The 23201-nt window shown below is 38.5% G+C and overlaps 1 protein-coding gene across 3 annotated transcripts in view; it reads left to right on the top strand.

Annotated features, from left to right (window-relative positions):
• Window positions 1-23201, top strand: part of DCLK1 (doublecortin like kinase 1) — a 405519-nt gene that overhangs the window by 215135 nt on the left and 167183 nt on the right. For all 3 annotated transcript variants that reach the window (XM_072611906.1, XM_072611909.1, XM_072611908.1), the window contains exon 4: window positions 2771-2870. In XM_072611906.1, the coding sequence (XP_072468007.1) occupies window positions 2771-2870 (100 nt within the window). The remainder of the gene's footprint in view (window positions 1-2770; window positions 2871-23201) is intronic.

Below are 23201 nucleotides of genomic sequence, written 5' to 3'. Positions count from 1 at the left end.
GAAAGACTTGGCCTTTGTAGAAAATTATACTTCCTTTTGCATAATTAAACCATCTTCTCATTACTTAATTAAATCAGTATGCATGATCTAATTGTTTATAGATGATTAAGGGGTTGTAAAATATTTTTAACTAAATATTTTTGAGATTATTTTAAACAATTATCCAAAGCCTTTAATGTTATTGCCTTTGTGGAGACAGAGCAATACTTTAGTTCCTTCTACTTCCAGTTAAGTCTCTGATACTGTCCTCACATTGTCATCAAGTCAGCGCCCCCAATGAGGGTCCAAGGTGGGACAGAAGTACAAAACTCAGTACAATAATACAGATAAAGCTACAGCAGAATGGACTGATGACCACTGAAAATTTCACACCCCATAAAGGCTTGAATTTTCCTGCCTAAACATAGAGGGAAATGACCTTGCACAGTATAGTGAAAAGAGCATTGGAGTCAGAGGATCTGGGTTCAGATTGTGCCTCTGACACTTCTCTATCTCTTGACCTTGGACAAGTCCCTTATCTCCCTGAACTTCAGCTCCCTTCATTTATAAAATGAAAGGGTTGAACCAGAGCACTTCTTCCAGCTGTAATCCTAAATGCATCATCAACTTGATAAGTGAGAATGTGTGAAAAAAAATGATCAGGATAGCTTAAGAAGAAAGAAAAACCAGCAACAGTTCTGTCTTGTAGTATCATTTTTCATTTTGTAGAGAATGTCATTATTACACATAATATCTGTTAGAGACATGCTTGACACTAATAAGGTATGAAGGAAAATTTATTGCAGCAGAGTTCAGAAGAATTGAACGCTTTGGCCAAAGCAGGAGCCACTCCCCCGCCCCCCTCCCCTTCTCAGGAGAAGGGAGCATTGGGTACAAAAACAAGATTGGCTTTATACTGTTAGTTCAGGACAGATCCTCCCATCAGGAGATGGCTCGGTCCATTCTCCATTAGGTTACCATCTTCTCCACATGCCCATTATATAACCACCCTGGTGTGATCCTCGCTCCCAAACAGGTTTTAATGTAGGACCCATGGTCAGAAAATGGAGTGAGAATTTTATGTGGGGTATCTCTGCTTATATACACGGAGTTCATTAAGCAAGTGCAGATTCATTAAGCAAGCTTTCTTCGGGTTATTCTAGGTCATTTTCCCTGAGTAGTTCCATCTAGCTATAGATTTGGTTCCTTTATCAAAAACTTTGTAATTTTCTGAAGGCCACTGTCTGTCTCCTGATTGGTTGAGTCCACCTGCGGTCTGACTTATTCTCAATGACTTCATCAACGAATAATAACTTCTGTGGAAACTTCACTTTTGCTGTCTCTCACGGTATCTACAGACAGTGATGTCTCTTCTTTAAACCTTAGAATCTTGGAAGATAGAGTTAGAAAGAACCATTGTCATTATTGTTCATACGTTTCAATTGTGTCTGACTCTTCACAATCCCATTTGGGGTTTTCTTGGCAAAGATACTGGAGTGATTTGTCATTTCCTTCTCCAGCTTACTTTATAGAGGAGGAAACTGAGGCAAACAGGGTTAAGTGACCTACTCAGGGTCATGCAGCTAGAAGTGTCAGAGGCCTGATCTGAACTCCTGAAGGGGAGTCATCCTGATTCCAAGGCCTGCAGTCTATACGCTTTGCTACATAGCTGCCCCTGGAAGAGACCTTAGAGATCATCTATTCCAGGACTCATATTTTACAAGTGAATTAAAACAAAGCAAAGCTGAGGTTCACAGGGTCAAAGCGACTTAAAGATAATTAGGTTATAAAATATAAACTGAGGTCTTCTGATCCCAAACATATATTGAATGCCAGGCATTATACTAGGGGATACAAGGAGAAAAATGATGAAGTCCCTGCCATGGAATGAAATTCTTTTTGTTTTATTGCAACTATTTCCCCTAAACAAGAATTATCCATCTATAATTTTTTGGACTCTGGAACTTTTGGAATTAATTTTCTCCTAGATGTATGATCCTCAATTAAGTGTTTTTGTAAGAACTTCTGGAGTAACTGAATGAACCTTAAAGATTTAAGTTAGAACTACTCCTTTTTCAAATGTCTTAATTTAAAAGAAATAACTATTCAAGGACCCATTTTAAAATGTTAAAGAAAAAATGATATGTGAATTTTTTTTCTCTTTTAAGATTTGTCTAGTGTGGTGGGTATACATAGCTGTGGTCAAAATATCTAATATATTTTTCCATTAAAAACGTTTATTGTCAGTAACATGATCTGCTCATGCTATTCCTCTTATGAAGGTGTTTTTACTAAAAGGGGGAAGTTCCATAGGGTAAGTGTGCCAGTACTTCAGGAGTGATCCATAGTGATCTGATTATCATGTGGATACTATTGAATAAACCACCCTCCAAAAAATTGTGCTGAAACCATATGCTGACTTTTTACTGCTATCAAGGAGTATTACATTTAAGAGAGTGAAAGGAAGCTCATTCCCCACATGTTGCTGAATCTACTCCATTATGAAAACAAAGGGCTCTTACCTCATAGCCTATTGATACATCAAGTAATAAATGTGACAGTTACTGGTTCTATAGCCCTTATTCACCTCTTCCTGAAGAACTGAAACGTAACATGTTCCTTACTCGTAACAGATGGTTTAAACACTCTTTTGAAATTTCTCTGCAGAGGAATCCCTGTTGATTTCATTAAAAGTGGAAAGGTTTTATGCAGATGTAGACTTGCAGGGATTTATTGTTATAATTATTATTATGAGTGATCCCATGCTGAGTGCCATGCTTTTTTCTTGTAGGTGATGTGCCTTCAGGATTTTTTTGGTGACGATGACATTTTTATTGCATGTGGACCAGAGAAGTTCCGTTACCAGGATGATTTCTTGCTAGATGAAAGTGGTAAGAAAAGAAAAAAAGTTCAAAACGGAGGGAAATTTGAGGCAGCTTTCCCAAATGTGCAGTGCTGGGCCAAGATTATGTCAACTCCAAAGCCTACCAAAATCAGTTTCAGATCCAAGACCAGCATGTCTTTTCCATCACTCTAATTTCTTTGATTTTTGATATAGAAAACAGATGAAAAGATTGGAAAAATTTACAATGAGGTTAAAATGTTTAAAAGACTAAATGATTATTGGCTAATTTATATGAACTTCATTGTAACTAAATTAATAATTATGGAAAATTATAGGAATGGTTATTACATTTCTAATGATATGATCTTTTTCATACAATTTAAGCTTTGTGGGGTTCACGATCATTAAACTACCGAATACATTTTCTTGGCTCAGCTAGCACTTAGCCTCAATCAAATCTGCATCAGCAAATCTGGTTGGTCCTTTTATTCTCTTTATTCCACTAAATATCAGAGTCTGTGTTTTGTTAGTCCTTTCTAGCTAGCATTAAAAGACAGAGATATGTCCCACACAAAGAAAACCTGAACATTAAAACCAGCTAGTCATGGTAATTGTTGGTGAAAATGGAGGGTCATAGGGAGGGTATGCCTCAAAAGATGAATAGGAAAAATTGTGTCTGTTTTTAGTATGAATTGCTGATGATAAAATTGATCTCAGAAACATAACTATCTAGCAGGAGAGGCCATTGGGCAGGACCCAGAAAGACCTTTCTAATGGTAGCTTTGTTTATAATTTAATTAATGGTTACCATATTCCCATCAGGAAGGAATTAAACATCCACTCATACTTAGGTTTCCCTTTTGTTGAATGTGCTTTTGAAGTGAAATGGGTGGGTGCATTTTTACCCCCTTTAGGTGAACTCAAGAACAAATTTGGTGACCTATGTATGATAGAGTAGATGGAAAACGTCTGAGTAACATCAGTAATGGAAGAGGTTGAGGTGAGGGGGGGGTGGGAGGTGGAAATGCCAGGAGTGTAGCTTGAGAAGTTCTTTATGCCTCACCAGAATTTGTGTTTACACACACACACACACACACACACACACACACACACACACACACACATGCATGAGCTCATCTACACATACATGCACACATGTATAAATATACATGCATTCATATATACAAACTCACATGTTTTCAGCTTAAGTCCACCTCTCAGAAATTTAAATCTAATATAATTGTTTCATCATGTATAAGGAAGTTAATGTTGGTTGGAGGGAAAGAATAAGAAGCCCTATTTCCTCCCCTCCCCCTCTTAAAAAAGATAACAAAATGCCTGTGAGAGCTAACAATACCCAACAGTGTATGCGACTGGCTCATTTAACCAAGTCTCAACAAATGGTTATGGTTTCTGGAACAAATAATTTTCATCTCCACTATTATCTGTAATGAAAGTTGCCCTTTGGGGTGAAAATTTCCATTAAAAATAAGCACAGTCTGTGGCTAGAGAAGTTTCTTTTCCCATAGGAATAAGAGCAGGTTTCTCAGTTCCTGTAATACAAAAACACGGTTAGTTAAAATATCAGTGTGAGATAAAAGCTTAGACTTGAGGGTGGCTACCCTGCCTTTCATTTTAAAGATCACTTCTTCTGATGGACTAGACAAGGAGAGACCATTTATATCCTAAAAAATAGGTTTTGTCTGTGACTTTGTCCGAACCAAACTTAGCCTGGAGTACCATTCAGCTTCAAATCCTAACCATTTAGGTTTTGGCCGTTGGCTTCTCACCCACCCTATAGTATTATATCAATTTTGGTGATTTTATATCAATCTTAGTGATTTAACCCACAGTTTTAGTCATTTTTCCTTATCTATACATGCACACACACACACATATATACACACTCTCATATATGTTCACATACCTTCTCTTCCAAATATTCCTTCACAAAAAATTCTTCTGGTCTTCCTCTGGTCTTGGTTGGTTGTTTCTGCTGTGTCTAATCACATAAGTAATGAGCACAAGTGTGTCCCTGCATTTTTGAAGCAGAACAGGACGGCTTGATGAGTATATCCCCCCAAAAATCAATTCTGATTTCCCGACATTGACTAAAATGAACTGAAGAGAATACCACATAGACCCACCATGTAAAACTCAAAGCAGAACATCATATCTATGGAAAGTCATTACAATTTTGCTAACTTTGGTGGGGGGGGGGGGGAGGTGGCTGATATGACAGAACAGGATAGAATCTGAGCAAGACAGAATAATCCATGAAAAAACTCTGGTTCGTTGTTCTTTGTTCTTTGAAAAGGACTAAAATGACATCAATGTATTGGGGTAAAGGTATAGTGTGTCTGACTCTGGCTGATCAGACCAATACAGGCTCAGAAGGCTCCACCACATCTCGGGCACAAATAGCCCATGTGAACATTTGGAGTGGAGATATCTCTTTACTTACGTTTCTTTTGAACTGCAATTCTGCTTTGCTCATAGAGCACAGCACATTCTTTGACATGGGCATACCATGCAGGGTGGTCTTGTGCCACTGATATTTAGCTATACCATACTGGTATAGCACAACCATATAGCACAACTATAGACAATAAGCCTTAGCTCCAGAAGTTTCTAGTCTAAGGTAGGGCAACCATAGGTAGATGAACATAAGAACATACACACGTGCACACACACCCATGAACATACACACACCATCTTTCTTTCCCTTAAGGTTTGACTCCCTTTAAAAGACCTTTGTCAACTTTGTTGTGTCTTTCCCTTTGAATTCTTTTTTCCCTCTCTATACGTTACCAACCAGCTGGCAGGTGGGAAATCTTAGTTGGTGATGATGCCACAAGATGTGTAAGATATATCAATAGAAAAGAAGCCTCTGTCTAAATGAATTTATACTGAGAGTAAGCCCCTTTTTGATAACTCTGTCTTCTTGATTCTGTAGCATGTTCTTACACTAAATGCATTAAAATTTGAACCTGGTTTCCTAAGTGCTGGGAGCCCAGATTAGTGGCACTTGCTAAATGGTATTTGCACATTGATGCTTCATTTGCCTTGTTTCCACAGTGGCTCTCTAAAAGGAGTCTCAACAGGGGGTGCAGACATCTTTAGAATTAATACTCCCACCCCTGCTCAGAACCACACTCAATTTAATGGCACCAAGATATGGCCTTTTATAATAGCAGCAGTACTTTTATTTTATCTTTCAAAATTAATCCAACTCCCAGCATGTTCAAGATTAGCAATAATATATCCCTCTAATTACTGCTGTGGAAACTCATAGCAGAAAGTCCTTAAGGTCTTCCTGGTGGGGAGTTTTGCCATTAGATATGTATATTTTATGTGGCTGAGCCAGAGAAGCACATTGGAAACAACAAAAAGACTTCTCCCTTCATTTTCTACTTTAAAATGTAATTTTATTGGTCTCACCAACAGTCAGTAAATGTTTAACATTTAACATATACCAAATGACTGGCTGAAATGCTGGGGAAAGGTAGAGGCAAGGAAACTGACATGTTCTTTGCGCACTTGGCCAATGGTCTAATTTTGATCGATGAGAACAGACAGCATGCCAAAAGGGAAAAGATGATCATGATCATGCTTATATGTTGATAATAAAAGGGCAAGCTTGGGAATGATCACCATTAGCAAGTGCCAGGTTTTAGTTGAGAAATCTCCACTTGGCCACTGAGGAGATGAAAATGGCTTTGTAGTGCTGTTTCTATAACATAACCCCTGCTTCTCACTGAATTGAAGTGTCATTTTCCCACTTGTATCTGACTGACTCTCCATGACCCAATTTGGGGCTTTCTTGGCAAAAAGGTACTGAAGTAGTTTGCATTTCCTTCTCCAGATCATTGCACATAAGAGGAACTGAGACAAACAGGGTTAAACAACTTGCTCAAGGTCACATAGCTAGTATTTGAGGTCAAATTTGAACTCAGGAAGATGCCTATCTTCCTAACTCCAAGCCTAGAATGCTATCCACAGCACCACTTAGCTGGCCCCCTTCTCATTACCTACCCCTAGATCAATTTGAAAGCTGTTGTTTTCTTTCCCTTAACTTCCTTGAATTCCCTCCCCACTCTTCTGCTTAGACCACTCATGAACACAACTATTTTTTTCTCTTTCCTTTTCCCTTGTTTCTCCCTATGTATTTTTTTTTAAAGATTAGCACTTCCTCATCAGAAAGGAGAAAGGGAATTTATATAGATCTTTTCTGAACACAAATTAAGCAAGTTAAATTTTTTTAGAAATATTTTTTGGAATAAATAAAGGTCATTTCACAAAACAACAATAAAAGCTGACCAGAGGTTACATCATTGGATTTGTTGAAAGTGAGAGATAGTTGTTTACTTCCATACAGAACCTGTGGAGCTAAGGAATCAAACTGACTTCTATGGATAACATCTGTTTGAATTCAACCACTAATATATTGAGACAAGGTAGTATGGAAAAGATGGCTGAATTATGTAGATTTTTTTTTCAATTATCCTTAGTGATCAACAAAAATCATGTAGTGAAGTGGTAGGAGCAGTAGGAATTTTGCATCCACTGCATACATAGAATGGCAAGAATTATATACCAAGAAGCTTGCTGTCCTTTATAAACTGCCATGACAACTCCTCATACTGCAAATTTTAAAACTCCAAAATATCTTTGAGAATTTAGCAAATAAATTGTGCTGGAAATGTAACATCATCACAGACAGAATAGTTGTTAACCATCCTCCAGTCACAACCCTGATCCATAAAAACTTAAGAGCAAAATTTTAATAGATGTCACCATAATACTCAATTTCCAAACAACATGGAGTGAATGACAAAGCTTTCAAGAAAAGACCCAGTGGAAGAAACTTCATCTTCATTAGCCAATCACTAGTTATTCTATTGGGTAGAAAGGCATATACTTCAAATATGGATCTTTGTGGTTTGGAGTTGCACTAAACAACTGTTTTTCATGGGGTAGCCATGCGGATATAGCTGCTGGCTACCCTGTGTTTTAAGTTCCTTAATTAGCAGAACATTTGCAGTCAAGGTGATTACACCTCCTTAGCCAACTCAGGATACAGCTGTGGTTAATGAGGACCCTGGGCTTTGCACCCTAGTGCACATGTCACTAACTGTCAAATTTATAACCTTTTTTTAACCTGGAAGCTTTTTTCTCAAGGAACCTCTGATATTAAAGATGGTATGAAGTAGTGAGTAGGGAACGTGGGTTCTTCCCTTTCTACACTTCTTTGGAAAGGTTTATGGATCTTTAAATCATACTTCTGTGATTATAGGATTCAATTTCAATTTGGCTCAAAAACCATTCATTAAGGTCCTACTATACATTAGGTAGGGGCAGCTAGGTGGTGCAGTGGATAGAGCACCAGTGCAGGAGTCAGGAGGACCTGAGTTCAAATCTCACCTCAGACACTTCACACTGACTATCTATGTGACCTTGGGCAAGTCACTTAACCCCAATTGCCTCATCCTGGGTCATCTCCAGTCATCCTGATGAATCTGGTCACTGGATTCAGATGGCTGTGGAAGAGAAGTGAGACTGATGACCTGGACAACCCTCCGTCACTCAAAACAAAGTCAAGTGCAAGTCATGTCATTATTTCTCTGATGTCATGGTCTTGAAGGACAAATGAACACACACTATACATTAGGTATTAGGGACTCAAGGCAAAAAAAATGGTCCATATACTCATGACCTTTCTATTCCATTGATTCCTGGAATACAGAAGTAAATGAGGCATCCTCAATCCAACTCCTTCATTTTACAGAAACTAAGGCTCATTCAGTTGATGACTCACTTAGATACCAGAGCTAGATCTCTATCCTGAGGTCCTTTGACTAATGAGAGGACGCATGACATAGTAGATAGGGTGCTGGGCTTAGATTTAGAAAGGTCTGGATTCAAATCTATCACCATTACACTAAGCTGTGCGATCACTGGCAAGTTACTTAACTTTGCTAAGTCTCAGTTTTTTCCCTATAAAATGGGAACAGCTGTATCCATAATACATCAAGCTCAAATGAGAGAATTTATATAATGTGCCTTGCAACATTTAAAGCACTTGTATCAGTGTACTACACAGTGTACTAAACCAGGCAAGAAACTACCTAAACTTTGGAGGGCTGTTAAGTGGCAGGAATTATCTGGGACAACAAGGACAGCATCTGGGAAGGCAAAGGATGCAGGGCTCAAGAATTGGATATTGGAGTACAAAAAGCAGCATCACCAGTATCCCAATTGTGTGACTGAGAATATTCATGCCATGTTCAAAGTGAGGTGTGATAGCTCTTGTTATGAGGCTATCAATGACCATCACACACCCTTAGGCAACTTTCAAAGTTTAATTTTGAACTAATCCCTCCCTCACAGATAATTTTGAGGAAGAGTTAACATTGCAATTATAAGATATATTGCAGATGAAACACACTTGTATGGATTTTAACATTTTAAATGCCTTTAGGGATCATCATCATCTTTTACACTCACTGAGCATCTTAGTTGCTGAACATCTGTACAAAATATCCAAATGTCACTACTATTCCCTGGAGCCCCCATGCTAAAGAGACCATGTAGGATAAAATGACTGCCATGTCTTGGCAAGATCAGAGAGTTTTACATGGAATTAATTTTAAGTGGAAATCATAGCTAATTTAAACTTAATTAGTGGGCACAGGTCTTTGAATATATCACATATCAATGCCAATGTTTCAGAAAAAAATATTTCAGTCAGTCCTGATCCATTTGTTCATTCATTCCTTCCCTAAACACTTATTGGGTGCTTGCTGTGTACAGGACACCATGCTACACATTGAGGGTAATTCAGAGGTCCCTATCAAGGAGTTCATAGTTTAATAACCCAACTACCATTTACAGGAATCAGTGATGCCTTGAAATGAACAGCAGTCATCAGGTACCTCAAGGGGTCAGTCTTAAATGAGAAGTGTGACCCTTTAGGCTATAGAAAAATGAATACCAAAAATGTGTTCCTTTTTTTTTTTTTAATAATTATTGATCTTTTGTTAACAATTGATCATCTGATGATGCCCAGATGAGAAAAGGAAATGAAAATCAGTTATTGTCATTTCCACTGGCTTTAATTTATAAAAATACATTTTAATACTGGTAGTATCTTGGTGGTAAGTTCAGAAATGGAAAACCTTGGGGCTGGCATGCATTGCCCTTGTCAGTTTGTTGAAACTTCTCCATGGTAAAATCACAGTGAGTTCTTAGAACTTTCTCCAATGTAGCTATATGTTCCACCAAGGCATAAATATGAAGTTTACCAGAGCAGGGTGATATTTTTAGATTTAATCAATTCCCAGGATATGGAGCCATACACAGTACCATATCTTTGAGTTATAACCAAACTAGAACATATGGTGGTCCTTTTACCATATAGAGTGTTTTTCCATTTAAGAAAACCTAACAGCATTCAGTTTGCTTTTTAAAATTTCTCTGCAATCCACAATATGTTTCCTTTCATGATATGTAAGAATAACAACATCAGATACTGGAGAGGATAGACACTGCCAAGAATAAAAATAACAGTCATAGAATCTGAAGAAGTCATAGAGGTTATCTAGTTTAACTTTCATCCCAATGCAAAAATAATCCTAGTAGCCAAACCCCCAGCCTTAGATTGTACTTCTCCAGTGCTGCTGAGCTTACTATTTTGATACCCAACTGACTGCCCTTGTTGGACAGCTCTTAATGTTGGATTTCTTCCATATATTAAGATGAAATCTATCTCCTTTCTTTTAACTTCCATTCTTTGATTCTGGTTCTTTCTAGTAGATAAAAATTCCGCTTGACAGTCTTTCAAAGATTTTAAAGATGGGTGTTATGTTTCATCTGACTTTTCCATGGAAAAAAAACAGTGGAAAAAACATTGGACTTTGGATTAAAAGATCTGAATTCAAGTCCCCGCTCACGTACATGCTATCTCAAAGCTTGGGCAAAAATCACATAATCTTTTTGACTCCAATTTCTCCCTCAGCAAAATGAGAAAGATTGGTGAAGTTGATCTCAAAAATACATTCTAACCTAAAATTCATTATATCCACAGTTCTCTCAATCGTTCCTTACATGACAATTTCCAGATTTCTCATTTATTCTTTTCTGAACATTTTCCAGTACATCAATATCCCTCTTAAAATGAGAATGAATAGAGAGCTGACCTTGGAGCCAAGAAGATCTGAGTTTAAATCTTACCTTTGATGTATAATGGATCTATGGCCATGGGCAAATTACTTAACTTCTTTGCACTCTATGTAACTTTCTAAGACTGTAAGTTTCAAAGAAGGCACCATGGTCCTGTGGCAGGAGGAGTTTCTTTATCCCACAGTTCCCTTTACCAATTAAATGGTAGGTCCAGTCGCTATAGCTATCTTTTTTTTAAAATACAGTGCTCAGAATTTAATACATTATTCTAGTTTTAATCTGATCAAGGCAGAGTACAATAGAATACTCCTATGAATGAGGTGTATAATTAATTGGTACTAGATATTTTAAAACAATTTTATTTGGGGTTTCATGTTGCAGCCTCAATTAAATAAAAACCTCCCATCTTTTTCTTCATGAGCTTCTGTGAGGTCAGGGGGTTTTCATCATGTCCTTATATAGTAGGAAAAAAATCTTTAACCTCTAGTATGTCATTAGGCACTTTTCTTCTGCTAAAGCTCATCACTCTTTGCTTCTTGAACTGTACCTAATGAATTCAGTGTGCCAAACTGTCATTCAGGCAACTTTTCTACCTTTTTCATATTTATAAATATGTTTTTTCCCTTAATCCACCAATTTTTACCTTTATCATCTTTATACTGAGTCATAGAACCTTGGAGGTGTAGCATACCTTAGAAACTATTTCAGTCCAATCCAGGAAACATTTATCAAGCACCTGCCATGTGCCAGGCACTGTGCTAAGCACTAGAGATACAATTAATAAAAAGATAGTCCCTGCCTTCAAGGAGCTTACAGTCGAATTGGGAGAGACTACATACAAAAGGAGGCAGGAAGTGGGGAAGGAGGGTAGAACATCAGAGAGTAGCAGGGCATGGATCATCTCATTCCAGAGAGCTGAAACCTGGAAGGGGGCAGCAGATGCAAAATGGAATGAGCTAGAAGCCCAGTTTTTACCCTCTGTAAAGGAAGAGATTGGGAGATCTTCAGAACTCCACCTTCCAGTCCTTCAATCAGAGGGGAGAGGAGGCTGAGAGAGGTGGTTGTGTGATCAGAAATGATGAGTTTATCCTGGGAGAGGCATCTTGTTCCATGGAGTTTTTACGGTTCAGTTTCATATCTGTGCACAAGAACATGTTGAATCAATAGTAAGGTCATAGGATCATGGATCTTAAAAAAGAAATGATTCTGTGATCAGATAATAGGAACTGTATTCTGGATCTGATAAGGAGGAAATGGTATCTAGAGGAAAAATAGTGGGAAGCCTAAGGGATGTGAGTATCCCTTCCTAGAGTTTATAGAAGAAGAGAGGACATCTGGGCATAATTTGACATTCCTCCTACTTTGGGGGAAAGCAGATATCAGAGTTTCAAAGGAAAGAGAAGGACAATCTTATGGACTAAATTTCTCCAAAGAGTAGGGATGGGAAATGCTCAAGAATGTAATTCCCATGACACAAAGGGAAATAATTCCATTGAGGAGAAAAATACGAGATTTGTTTGAAGGGACCAATGTGGATGCAGATTTTTATTTTTTCAAAAATGTACAGAAGATAGAAGTAAGGCCATTTAACAGAGTATGAAAATGAGCATGACAACCGTCAGTAAAAATAGTATCCGAAGTGCCAAAGCTAAGAATGAACTGAAGCTAGCAAGGGAAGATGAAGAAAACAGTAAAGAGGTTTTTAAAAATCCATATTGGGAGGAAACTGAGGGTCAAAGCAGAGCTAGAATCTCTGTTTGAGGTGGAGAGAGTGATGATAATGGGGGAAGGCAGAGCTGCTCAATTGTTACTTTACCTGTTTTCTCTGACAAAGGCATAACCTTTATACTGGAAAATGGGCCAACACAGATTCCCAGGATAAGTAAAGGAGATAGTAAGGGAGTACTTAATTGTCCTTTGTGAAATCCAGTCACCAGGTTCAGCTCTGAAAGACCTGGAAGATAGAATTATTGAACCTCACAGAAAAAAAGAGATACTATAAGGAGACAGGCAAGTGTGGTCCCAAATTTCAAAAAAAGTTTTGAGAAAAGAGCCTGTAAACAAAAGGTTCAAAAGACCTTGATTTAGATTTCTGAGAAATTTCTAAAATACCTCACTAAAGAGATGGGTGGTTTGGGGTTTTTACCTAATTAAAATAATTAGTCCTACTCTGCTCTACCTTCTTCAGACTTCATCTGTCTTGAAGATATCATAATGCTTAATACTTTAGACTACTCAGAGTTAAATTGAATGCATGTGTTTATTAAATGCTGCCTTTCACTCTGATATATGTTGGCATAAGGGACAGTGATAAATGTTAAATTTTAGAAGCAATTATATATGCCAAGCAGGAGGTTTACACTAGATCATTCCAAGGTAGTTCCCAACTCTGAAATTCTTTGGAATTGTACAAAGGAAAGACTTATGATCATCTTAAGTTCTGTTTCAGAACCCACCCACCCCCTGCTTTTTTTTTTTTAAGAAAACTGTTTCTCTTTGTATTAAGGCAACCTAGTATTTACCACTGATCCTTAATGTTTTTAATAAGCAGCCTAAATTCTCTACTTAACAGATAATATGGACTACATTTTATAAAAGCCTAGCTTTCTTCTCTGAAGGTTAATTCTGCATTGATCATCCCAGTAAGTCCGCAAGCATTTATTAAGCTCCTACTACTTCCTAACTACTGTGTTTGGACCTGCTGACACAGATTTATAATGAACATAGTTTTTTAGCCAGCGATTACTTGGGTGAATCTATCCTTGCCCACACAGGGGGAGTTGCTGAGAAAGCATTAAGCTTCTGTGCAAGCACAGACAGACTCAGAACAGATCTGAGGGCATGCCTCAGAAACAATTGGACCCAGAATAATTCTGAAACACAAAGGAAATTAGCCAGTTCGAAGGGAAAATGTCATGAGTGGGGACAACCAGTATGGGCATATCAGGAGCAAAGTACGCATGCCAGCAAAATCAGGCTATTAGCAAAAGGTCAGGTTGTCAGTGTGGGGTAAGAAGCAGGGTAAGGAAAGAGAGGAAGATCACGTCATTAACTGGTACTGTTCTAATCAGAGACTAAAATCGAATAGTGGAACACATTGGGTCATTAAATTATAACTACAGACAACCATTTGTTTGGCATCCCATAGATACGACCACAGTATCTGACATCTCTCCCCTCTTGTTTATTGAGATAGTAAAAGTTTGGGGTTTTAATGGCCGTGAAGGAAACAACATTTCATTTTATATGTGTACCAATGAACCTTAACATTAACTTAGTTGAATTTATGTTTTAATATAGTTTTATCTTTTCACACTTCATAACCTTTCAGCAGAATTATACTAACGGTGACGTTAGTGTTGTGATGACTAGCAGACATGAAAGAAAATATGGAAAGACTGGGCTTCTTTGCTCCCCCATTCTCAGCCAAAGCATAAAATGCTAAAAGACTTGTGAAATTTCCCAAGTTTGAAAAGAATAACATAAAGGCTCATTTCATACTAAAAATGATAGATTTGTAGATAAGGAAAAGGGCTCATTTTAAAAAGGATTCTTTTGAGAGGAAGGGTCTTACAGGGTAATTCCCTGTTAGAGAACCTCCCTCCACCAATGGAAAGCAGCACACCTCTAATTTATAGTCTTAAGATTGTTGCTTGAAGAATTAAGAGGTTGTTAACTTACCAATGGCCACATGGCTAGCATGTGACAGAGGCAGACCCAGTTCTTTATGACTCCAGAACTGGCTCTTTACCATGTAACACTGCCTTTCTGTAATATATGTTTATGCATGTAAATGGATTTTCTTCCCTACAACCAAATCACAACAATGCTATCAGTAAGCTTATCAAAATAAAATAATATTAGTAGTTGAATTTCAACAGCATAGGGAACTCCCAGTGTGAAAAACCTCTCCATCAATACAGATCAGTAGTTCATATACTTAACATTAGTTGTCTGGGACACTGAGACATTGACTTGACCATGCTCATACAGCTAACATGAGTCATAACTGGGACTTAAATTCAGGTTTTCCTGAGTCTAAGACCAGCAGCACTCTGTGGCCTATGCCATTCTGATCTGGACCAAATGTTGAGGTTCATATGCATGAACTGACCTCTTTGTAAATGGGCCAGTTCACTTGCAGATGGATAGGTGGGGCCTCTACAGATGCACTGAGGAATTTGATTTTAGGCTTTAAGAATATTTAAGCTTAAAAAAATACATTTTATTAAGTTTAAAATAATGAACCTAACCAAAGGAGCATTTAAAAGTTAAAAGAACTGAAGTAAAATTAACAGCACTTTTGTTGAAAATTTTTAATTAACGTTTATTTTTGTACTTTCCTAAAAATATGCTTTTAAACTAGTATCACTAATTTCACTAATAATCACACAAGTTTCAAAATTAGATGAGTGCTTAGTGACCATTTAATCCAACCCATGCTGAAATAAGAATGTAATAGAATCCCTGACTAGTGATCACTTACCCTTGAAGATCAGTCAGGGTAAGTCTAAATCCTCCTGAGGCAATCCATTCTGCTTTGAGATAGCTGAAACTTTTAGTAAGATTTTTCTAACATAAACCCCAAATTTATCTCCTTATAGTTTCCACCAAATGCTTAGTCCTTCCCTATGCAGCCAGACAGAAGAAGTCTAATATGTATTCTGTGAGAGTTTTTTGCAAGTACTTGAAGACAACTGTCACGTCCCCCAGGTCTTTTCTCCTCCAGTCAAAACATCCCAAGTTTGTTAAATCATTAGGCTTCAGACTTCATTCTGGTAGCTCTACTCTGAAATGTTCTTCAGGTTCTCATTGTCTTTCTTAAACTATGGTGCATCGAGCCATATGTGCTATTTGAAAAGTGGTCTTACCATGGAGAGTACAGTTAGACTATCACTTCTTCCTTCCTTCTTTCCTTCCTTCCTTCCTTCCTTCCTTCCTTCCTTCCTTCCTTCCTTCCTTCCTTCCTTCCTTCCTTCCTTCCTTTCTTCCATCCTTCCGAAAATGCCTCTGTCAATGCAGCCCAAGATCACACTAGCGTTTTTGACAGCTGTATCATGCTAGAGCTCATATTTATGAAACTGATTTCCTGAACCCAATTTTAAGGCTCTTGGTTCCTTTTTTACTCTAAAACTATGATCCCACGATCTGAAATTTCATCTTACCAGTTTCAACCCAAAGTTTTAGCCTATCAAGAACTTTCTGGATTCTGATTCTGTTATCTAGATCATTAGCCATCCATCCCTTCCAACTTTGTGTCATCTGCAAATTTAATAAGGAAGCCATAATTCATCTATGCTTTTATCCAAGTCATTAATAAAAATGTTAAATGGAATAGAGCCACGCACAGATCCATGGGACATTTCACTGGAGATCTCCTTCCAAGCTGGCATTGAATCACTAATGTTTACTCCTTGAGTCTGGTTGGTCAATCAGTTCCAAATTCATTGAGTAATTCTATCTTCCAGCCTACATTTTTTCCATCATTTCCACCAGAATAGCATGAGATACATTATAAAATACTTTGCTAAAATCTAGGTAAACTGCGAATATAGCATTCCTCTGAACTGCCACTTTTAAAACTGCAGGAAAAAAGAGAGGGGGGGAGGGAGAGAGAGAGAGAGAGAGAGAGAGAGAGAGAGAGAGAGAGAGAGAGAGAGAGAGAGAGAGAGAGAGAGATAAGGTTAGTCTTGCATGACTTGTTCTTGATGGAGCCATGTTGGCTCTTTGCAACCACAGCTCCTTTTTCTAGCTCTTCACTAACTCTTTTTATTAATTCATTCTAGCAATGTTAATACATTTGAAAAAGAAAGTCAACCTCATTAGTCTATAGTAGGTAGATTCCATTCTGTTACTTTAAAAAAAATCAGGACAAGATTTTCTCTTCTGTAGTCCTGTGCTATCTTCCAAACACTCCTTCCCTCTCTTTCCCTTGTTTAGCCTTTCCCTCTCCTTCCCTCCTTCCTTTTTCCTCTCTGTCTCTATCTACACACACACACACACACACACACACACACACACACAGATGCACACACACACGTGTGTATATACATACATATATATACTTACACATACAAACACACACACAGATAGGTATTTTTCCACGCTCAGTCTCCAAACTCCATATACACCTTTTTGTCAGCTGTCTACCATGCCTGAAATACTTTCCTTCTTTCCTTTTACCAACTGGCTTTTCCTCGCTTCCTTCAAGACTCAGCTCAGATGCCACCTTCTGCAGGAGGCCTTCGCTACTCCCCTCTTCTGCTAGCAACTTCTCTCTAAGATTAGATATCATATGTAGATAGTCATTTGGATGGTGTCTCTCTTATTGGAATGTGGGGTACTTAAGGGCAGAAACTATGTTTTTGCCTTTCTCCATATCCTCCTGTGCTTAATATGCACTTGTCATATAGTATGCATGTAAGAAATACTTGTTGATGGATGAACTGACTGCCATTTTTGGTGATCTTTCAGAGATCCTTGACTGTGGTTCACAATTATATTTTGTCATTTCTTTCATTATGTGGATAATCTAAAGCACCAACTCTCGGATGTTCTACTACTGATTTTGTCATTTCTCATGTTTGATTTGCAACCAAAAAGTAGGGCTGATTTAGAATAGTCATTATTTTCTTGTGTTCCTGGTATGCTGGAACTGTGTGAGCATTTATACCTCAGAAATCAGCAAATATTGCAAATCAAGCCTTGATTTATTGGGGTTTTTATTGTTTAGAATGTAATGAGGAAAATGTTAATAATACAGAACAAATTTAAAAGTGTGTCTTGCATGTGTGCATGTGTGTGTGTAAATTTTGGAAGGAGTAGGGATGGGGAGGAAGACACGTTTACCAACACAGCCCTGGTGCCTAGTCTAACAGCTCACGAAGACAAGTTAGTATACGAGCACAGCAGCAGTGAAGCCAGGGAAGAAGCCTGATCTGCCTGCCCTCTGTAGTTCTCCTACCTCCACATGGTTATTATAAGGCTTTCAGGAAAAATAAATTAGACTGTTTGGTTGTTTTTCAGTCTTGTCTGATTCTTTGGGTCCGCATTTGGGTTTTCTTGGCAAAGATACTGGAGTGGTTTGTTATTTCCTTCTCCAGTTCATTTTACATATGAGGAAACTGAGGCAAACAGTGACTTACGTGACTTGCCCAGGGTCACACAGCTCTTAGGTGTCTCAGGCCAGGTTTGAACTCACAAAGATCAGATTTCCTGACTCTAGACCTAGAACTCTATCCACTATGCTACCTGGCTGCCTAGATAGATTACATTAGAAGACATTACTCCTCTCTGGGATGGGCAGGTGGAATATATGAACCTTGGATATAATAATAGTATTGCTACTGATGATGGTGAAGGTGATTATAAAAGGAGGTTTTAAAAAAATCCTCTATAGGGTTTTAGTTCTGAATCAGCAGATAGCTGTTGGCTAACTTTTTCTAGCTCTTCACTAACTCTTTTTATTAATTCATTCTAGCAATGTTAATGTATTTAGAAATGAAAGACCAGAGGCTTACTAGACTGTCCAGTCTGGCTGCAGAGCAGCTCTGTGGCTACCTAGAAGGCAGTGATGTAGTGCTGTGAAGACACTTGGCTACCTTTTTAAAAAGGAAGTCATTTGGATACCAATTTGCTGCACTTAAATGCTATTCATTCAGCAGAAAAAAATTTAAAAATAAGACAATTGTTTCTTCCCTTCCTCCCCCCCCCAAAAAAACCCCACAGACTTGTTGAAGGTGATAGAGAATAATGAATAATAAAAGAGAAAATGGTGTTAGAATAAACTATGGAATTAAAAAGATCTACTTGGCTGCTCCAATTGATGTGAATGAGCAAAGACCTGTGGAGTCAAAAATCCAACTCTTCTATGAAGCCTTTCTGGACTGATTAGCCCAAGCTGACTTCTGTTTTCTCTTAAGGCCTTTAGCACTTTCTTTCTGTTTTGTATTGTCCTTTGTCCCTCAGGTGTTAGTCTTACCATGTCTCTAGATTCAGTTATCAGATGGATTAAATAACAATAGACTGTATACAGTGCCTGGCAAAAATGTGACATGGGGATTACTCTTCAATACTAATAGAAACTCAGATTTCTGTAGGACTTTATGGTTTCCTCCCCAAAACCCTATGGGGTCAATAGTGAAGGTAAATATTTCTCAGAGAGGTTTCCTAGTCTAAGGTCACACAGTTAGTTACATCAGAGCCAGGACCCTTCCTGCTCAAAAGATTTATGTTCTTAACATCCTACCACACTGACCTTCTAGTAAATAAATATTTGCTAATTGACTGAGATCAGGAGATCTAGAGGTGAGAATATAAAAATATAAGATAGAAAAAGAGAAGAAAATTTCCCAGTTTCTTAGGTGACTGCCTTACTTCCAAGACCCTACCCCAAATTGCCTAGTAGGTAGTGAATCTTTTTGGTTTAGCAGAAATTATAAATTGAATTGACTTTAGCAGATGGTTAAGTTCATTTCGGGGGTTGGAGGCAACTGAACACGGAATTTTACTGGTATAAGGAATGTCCAATGAGGAAACTCCCTGTACCAGTACAGATTGGCACATCCTCTTAGTTACCTGGGCACTGTGAGGCAGCTAAGTGGCACAGTGGATAGACCCTTGGACCTAGAATCAAAAAGACATGAGTTCAAATCAAACCTCAAACACCTACTGGTTTTGTAACCTATCTGCTTCAATTTCCTCTTCTGTAAAATAAGTATAGTAATAACACCTACCTCCCAGGGTTCTTGTGAAGATGAAAATGAGATAATATTTGTAAAATGTTTCACACCTTAACAGTCTTTACAAATGATATTACCATTAAGCAACATATCCAGGATCATGTAGCCAGTATTTGCTAGACTGAAGACTCGAATCTACATTTTCCTATAGGGCCAGCTCTCACTCTACTACAGCATGTTAATTCTGCCAAATAAATCTTGACAACACAGGGGAACTTCCTAACAATAAGAGTTATCAAGAAGTAGAATGGGGGCTTCCTCAAAATGAATTTAGGTCCTCATCCCCAGAGGACTTCAAATGGAGGCTTCACGAACATTTGTCAGAACTCCAGTAGAATTCTTGTTCCAATACAGATTGAGCTAAATACAGGTGACTGTGTGCTGATAAATGTTTAACAACCAGCTGTCCAGGGAAAATGAAGGCAAGACGTGCTGTTGTGTTTAACCTGCATTATGAACCCAAAACTCCATCACTTTTTTAGGCAATCAAGGTTTAATGACTTGCCCAGGGTCACACAGATAGTGTCTGAGGCCAGATTTGAATTCAGGTTCTCTTGATCCCATAGGGCCAGTGCTCTATCCACTGCACCACCTACCTGCCCCTCTATCTCTTTAAGTCTAAACAATCAACAGTATAATAAATCAAGCCCTGATTTGTAGCATTTGCTGATTTCTAAGGTGTGTAAATGGTCACACTGAAAATGTTCTCATGAGCCTGCATGAGCTCCAGCACACTCTTGGCTCTGGCCTCTGAGCTCATAGGTGTGTGTTTGTGATTAGAAACTCTGAATGAGAATTTATTAAAAGTGTCTCTTGTGTAACAGGAAAAAACACATATCTACAACTATTTTGTTTATATGCACACATCACAGTGGAGCTTACTTATTCCCTGGTCAGTGGGACATATGGCTGCTTGATGGAAGAATTTCTTTTCAGGGCCAGGGCATGCACAAAATAGGGCATCTAGGTGGCAAGTTGAATAGAGCGCCAGACCTGAAGTCAGGAAGACTCATGTTCCTGATTTCAAATGTGTCCTCAGACACCTACTAGTTGTGTGACCCTGGGCAAGTCACTTAAGTCACTGTTTGCCTCAGTTTCCTCATCTTTAAAATGAACTGGAGAAGGAAATGACAAACCATTTCAGTATCTTTGCCAAGAACATCTCAAATGGGGACAGGAAGAGTCAGACATGACTAATGCACAGGATAGTCATGAAGACAGGAATGTGAAACCTAGCTCACACACTTTGTAACTTGTGCCCCTGCTCAAGATACTTAAGCTCTCTCCCTGCCTCATTTTTCCTTTCAGTAAAATGGTAATGATAAAAGTAGTACCTAATTCACAGATTTAGAGTGAGGATCAAGAGATAGCATGTAACACTTAAAAACAGTCAGATGGCACAGTGGATAAAAGCACTGATTCTCAAACCAGGAAGACCTGAGTTCAAATCCAGATTCTAACACTTACCGTGGGTAAATTACTTAACTTCTGCCTCCCTTAGTTTCCTGACTGTAAAATGTGGGTAAAAAGAATACCTGTATCTCAGGGTTTTTGTGAGGATAAAATAAGGTAATATTTGTACTGGTGACTTGCACTTAGTTGGCACTTAAATCTCTCCTCCTTTTCCTGAAATCACTATGTGAATGTCAGGTATTTTTTTTACACAGAAAGGATGGTACTGACTCACTACCATTAGGAAATGTGACTTTTTGGAGCTGTTTTTCCAGAAGATGGTGATGAATTTGTTCAGTTTTCTGTGTGGCCAGTGACACACATTTTCAAGATAACTAGCCTAGGACTAGTTTGTGGTGTTTGTGGTGAAAAGGACAGCTTTTCCTCAAATTATTTAGTCCAACCCATCAAGTCAACCAGAAACAGACCCCAAGGCTAAGCACTTATACTTTCCTCAACTGAGGTAACTTGCTGTAGCTGCTTAGACTCCTACAAGAATGTGCAGAAAGGTTAAATGATTTTCCCAGAGTTGTACTGGAACCTGTATACTTTGAAGGCAGCTAAGTTGGTGCAGTGAATGGAACGCTGGCCTGGAGTCAGGGAGACCTCCCTTCAAACGTAGCTTCCAATACTTGCTAGCTTTGTGGCGCTGGGAAAGTTATTTAAACTCTATCTGCCTCGTTTTCTCAGCTCTGAAATGGGGATAATAAGAGTACCTGCCTCCCAAGGTTGTTGTTAGCATCAAATGAGATAATATTTATAAAGCGCTTGCCCTAGCACATAGTAGGGATTTTGAAATTTGCTTATTTCCTTTTTCACTTTCTCAATTCCTTGCCCAGAGGTCTTCCTTTTGTATGACGTTGCCTCTGGATGTGGACAAACTGTATGCGATATCAAAGATCTCGCCTTGCAAACAAATAGATTGAGCATGAGAACAGATTTGAGGCAATGTCATGCCCTGTCCAGGATTTTCTTGTGGTGTCTGTGTGCTCCATCTGGGCCACTCAAACTTGTCCCTTACTAGAATCAAGAAAGATGTCAGAATGAATCATTCATTCAGCAAACATTTATTAAGTACGTACTTTGCTACTTGCTGGGGATTCAGAGGCAGAGCCAAAAACAAGCTGTCTTCAAGGTGCTTGTGTTGTATTCTGTACAAAACATCATATTAGAAATGCAGTATAGGATGTATCTGAGTGCACTGGAGGATTGTAGATGTAAAGGTATCAAAGATTTCAAAGACCAGCTCGTCCAATGCCCTCATTTTGCAGAAAGCCACAGGACACAGATGGCGCCTCAGCCCTTGCTGCCTCCCAGGAACAGACACAGAGGTGTGCCCACTTCAAAGACCTTTCCTGGAAACCCCAGATAAAGCAACCATACCAGAGCCTCCAGGGCTTATTTGGGTCTGATTCTCGCTCAGTAAAGACTGAAAATCAGTGGGAAAAGAACACAGAGAAGATGTCTAATTTTATAATAATTATAGCTGTAATCACCTTTTCCAAGCTCTTTCTCCAGATGCCAGTAGAATGGGAGTCCAGTTGCTCATAATTTAATTTGCTTGTGTTGCCCCTGGGTCCCTCTTATTACCATGTTAACATTGTGAAGTTTGAGCCCTGCCACTCAGTGTGCCAATGGACCCTCTGTCATAAGCATTCAAGCTAGTGAGTCCAAGTTGAGAGTACAGCTGTAGATGAACTCAACCCATGGTACTTTGGATCATGGAAGCTTCCATAATATCTGTTTAGGCAGGATTGACTCTATTGCGTTTCTTTCTAAGTGTAAGAAATAGTAAGAATGACCACAGATTTAGATCTAGAAGGGACCTTAGTCCTTTCCTCAAGTCCAACTTTCTCCTTTTATAGAAAAGGAACCCAGAGGCAGCTAGATGGCGCAGTAGATAGAGTGCTGGGCCTGAAGTCAGGAAGACTCATTTTCTGAGTTCAAATCTTACCTCAGATGCTTTCTAGTTATATTTCCCTGGGCGAGTCGCTTAACGCTGT

Source organism: Notamacropus eugenii, chromosome 5 (genome assembly GCF_028372415.1).
Source record: "Notamacropus eugenii isolate mMacEug1 chromosome 5, mMacEug1.pri_v2, whole genome shotgun sequence".
Taxonomy (NCBI): Eukaryota; Metazoa; Chordata; class Mammalia; order Diprotodontia; family Macropodidae; genus Notamacropus; species Notamacropus eugenii.
The sequence above is the reverse complement of the archived record's forward strand: the minus strand, read 5'-3'. Positions and strand labels throughout refer to the sequence as shown.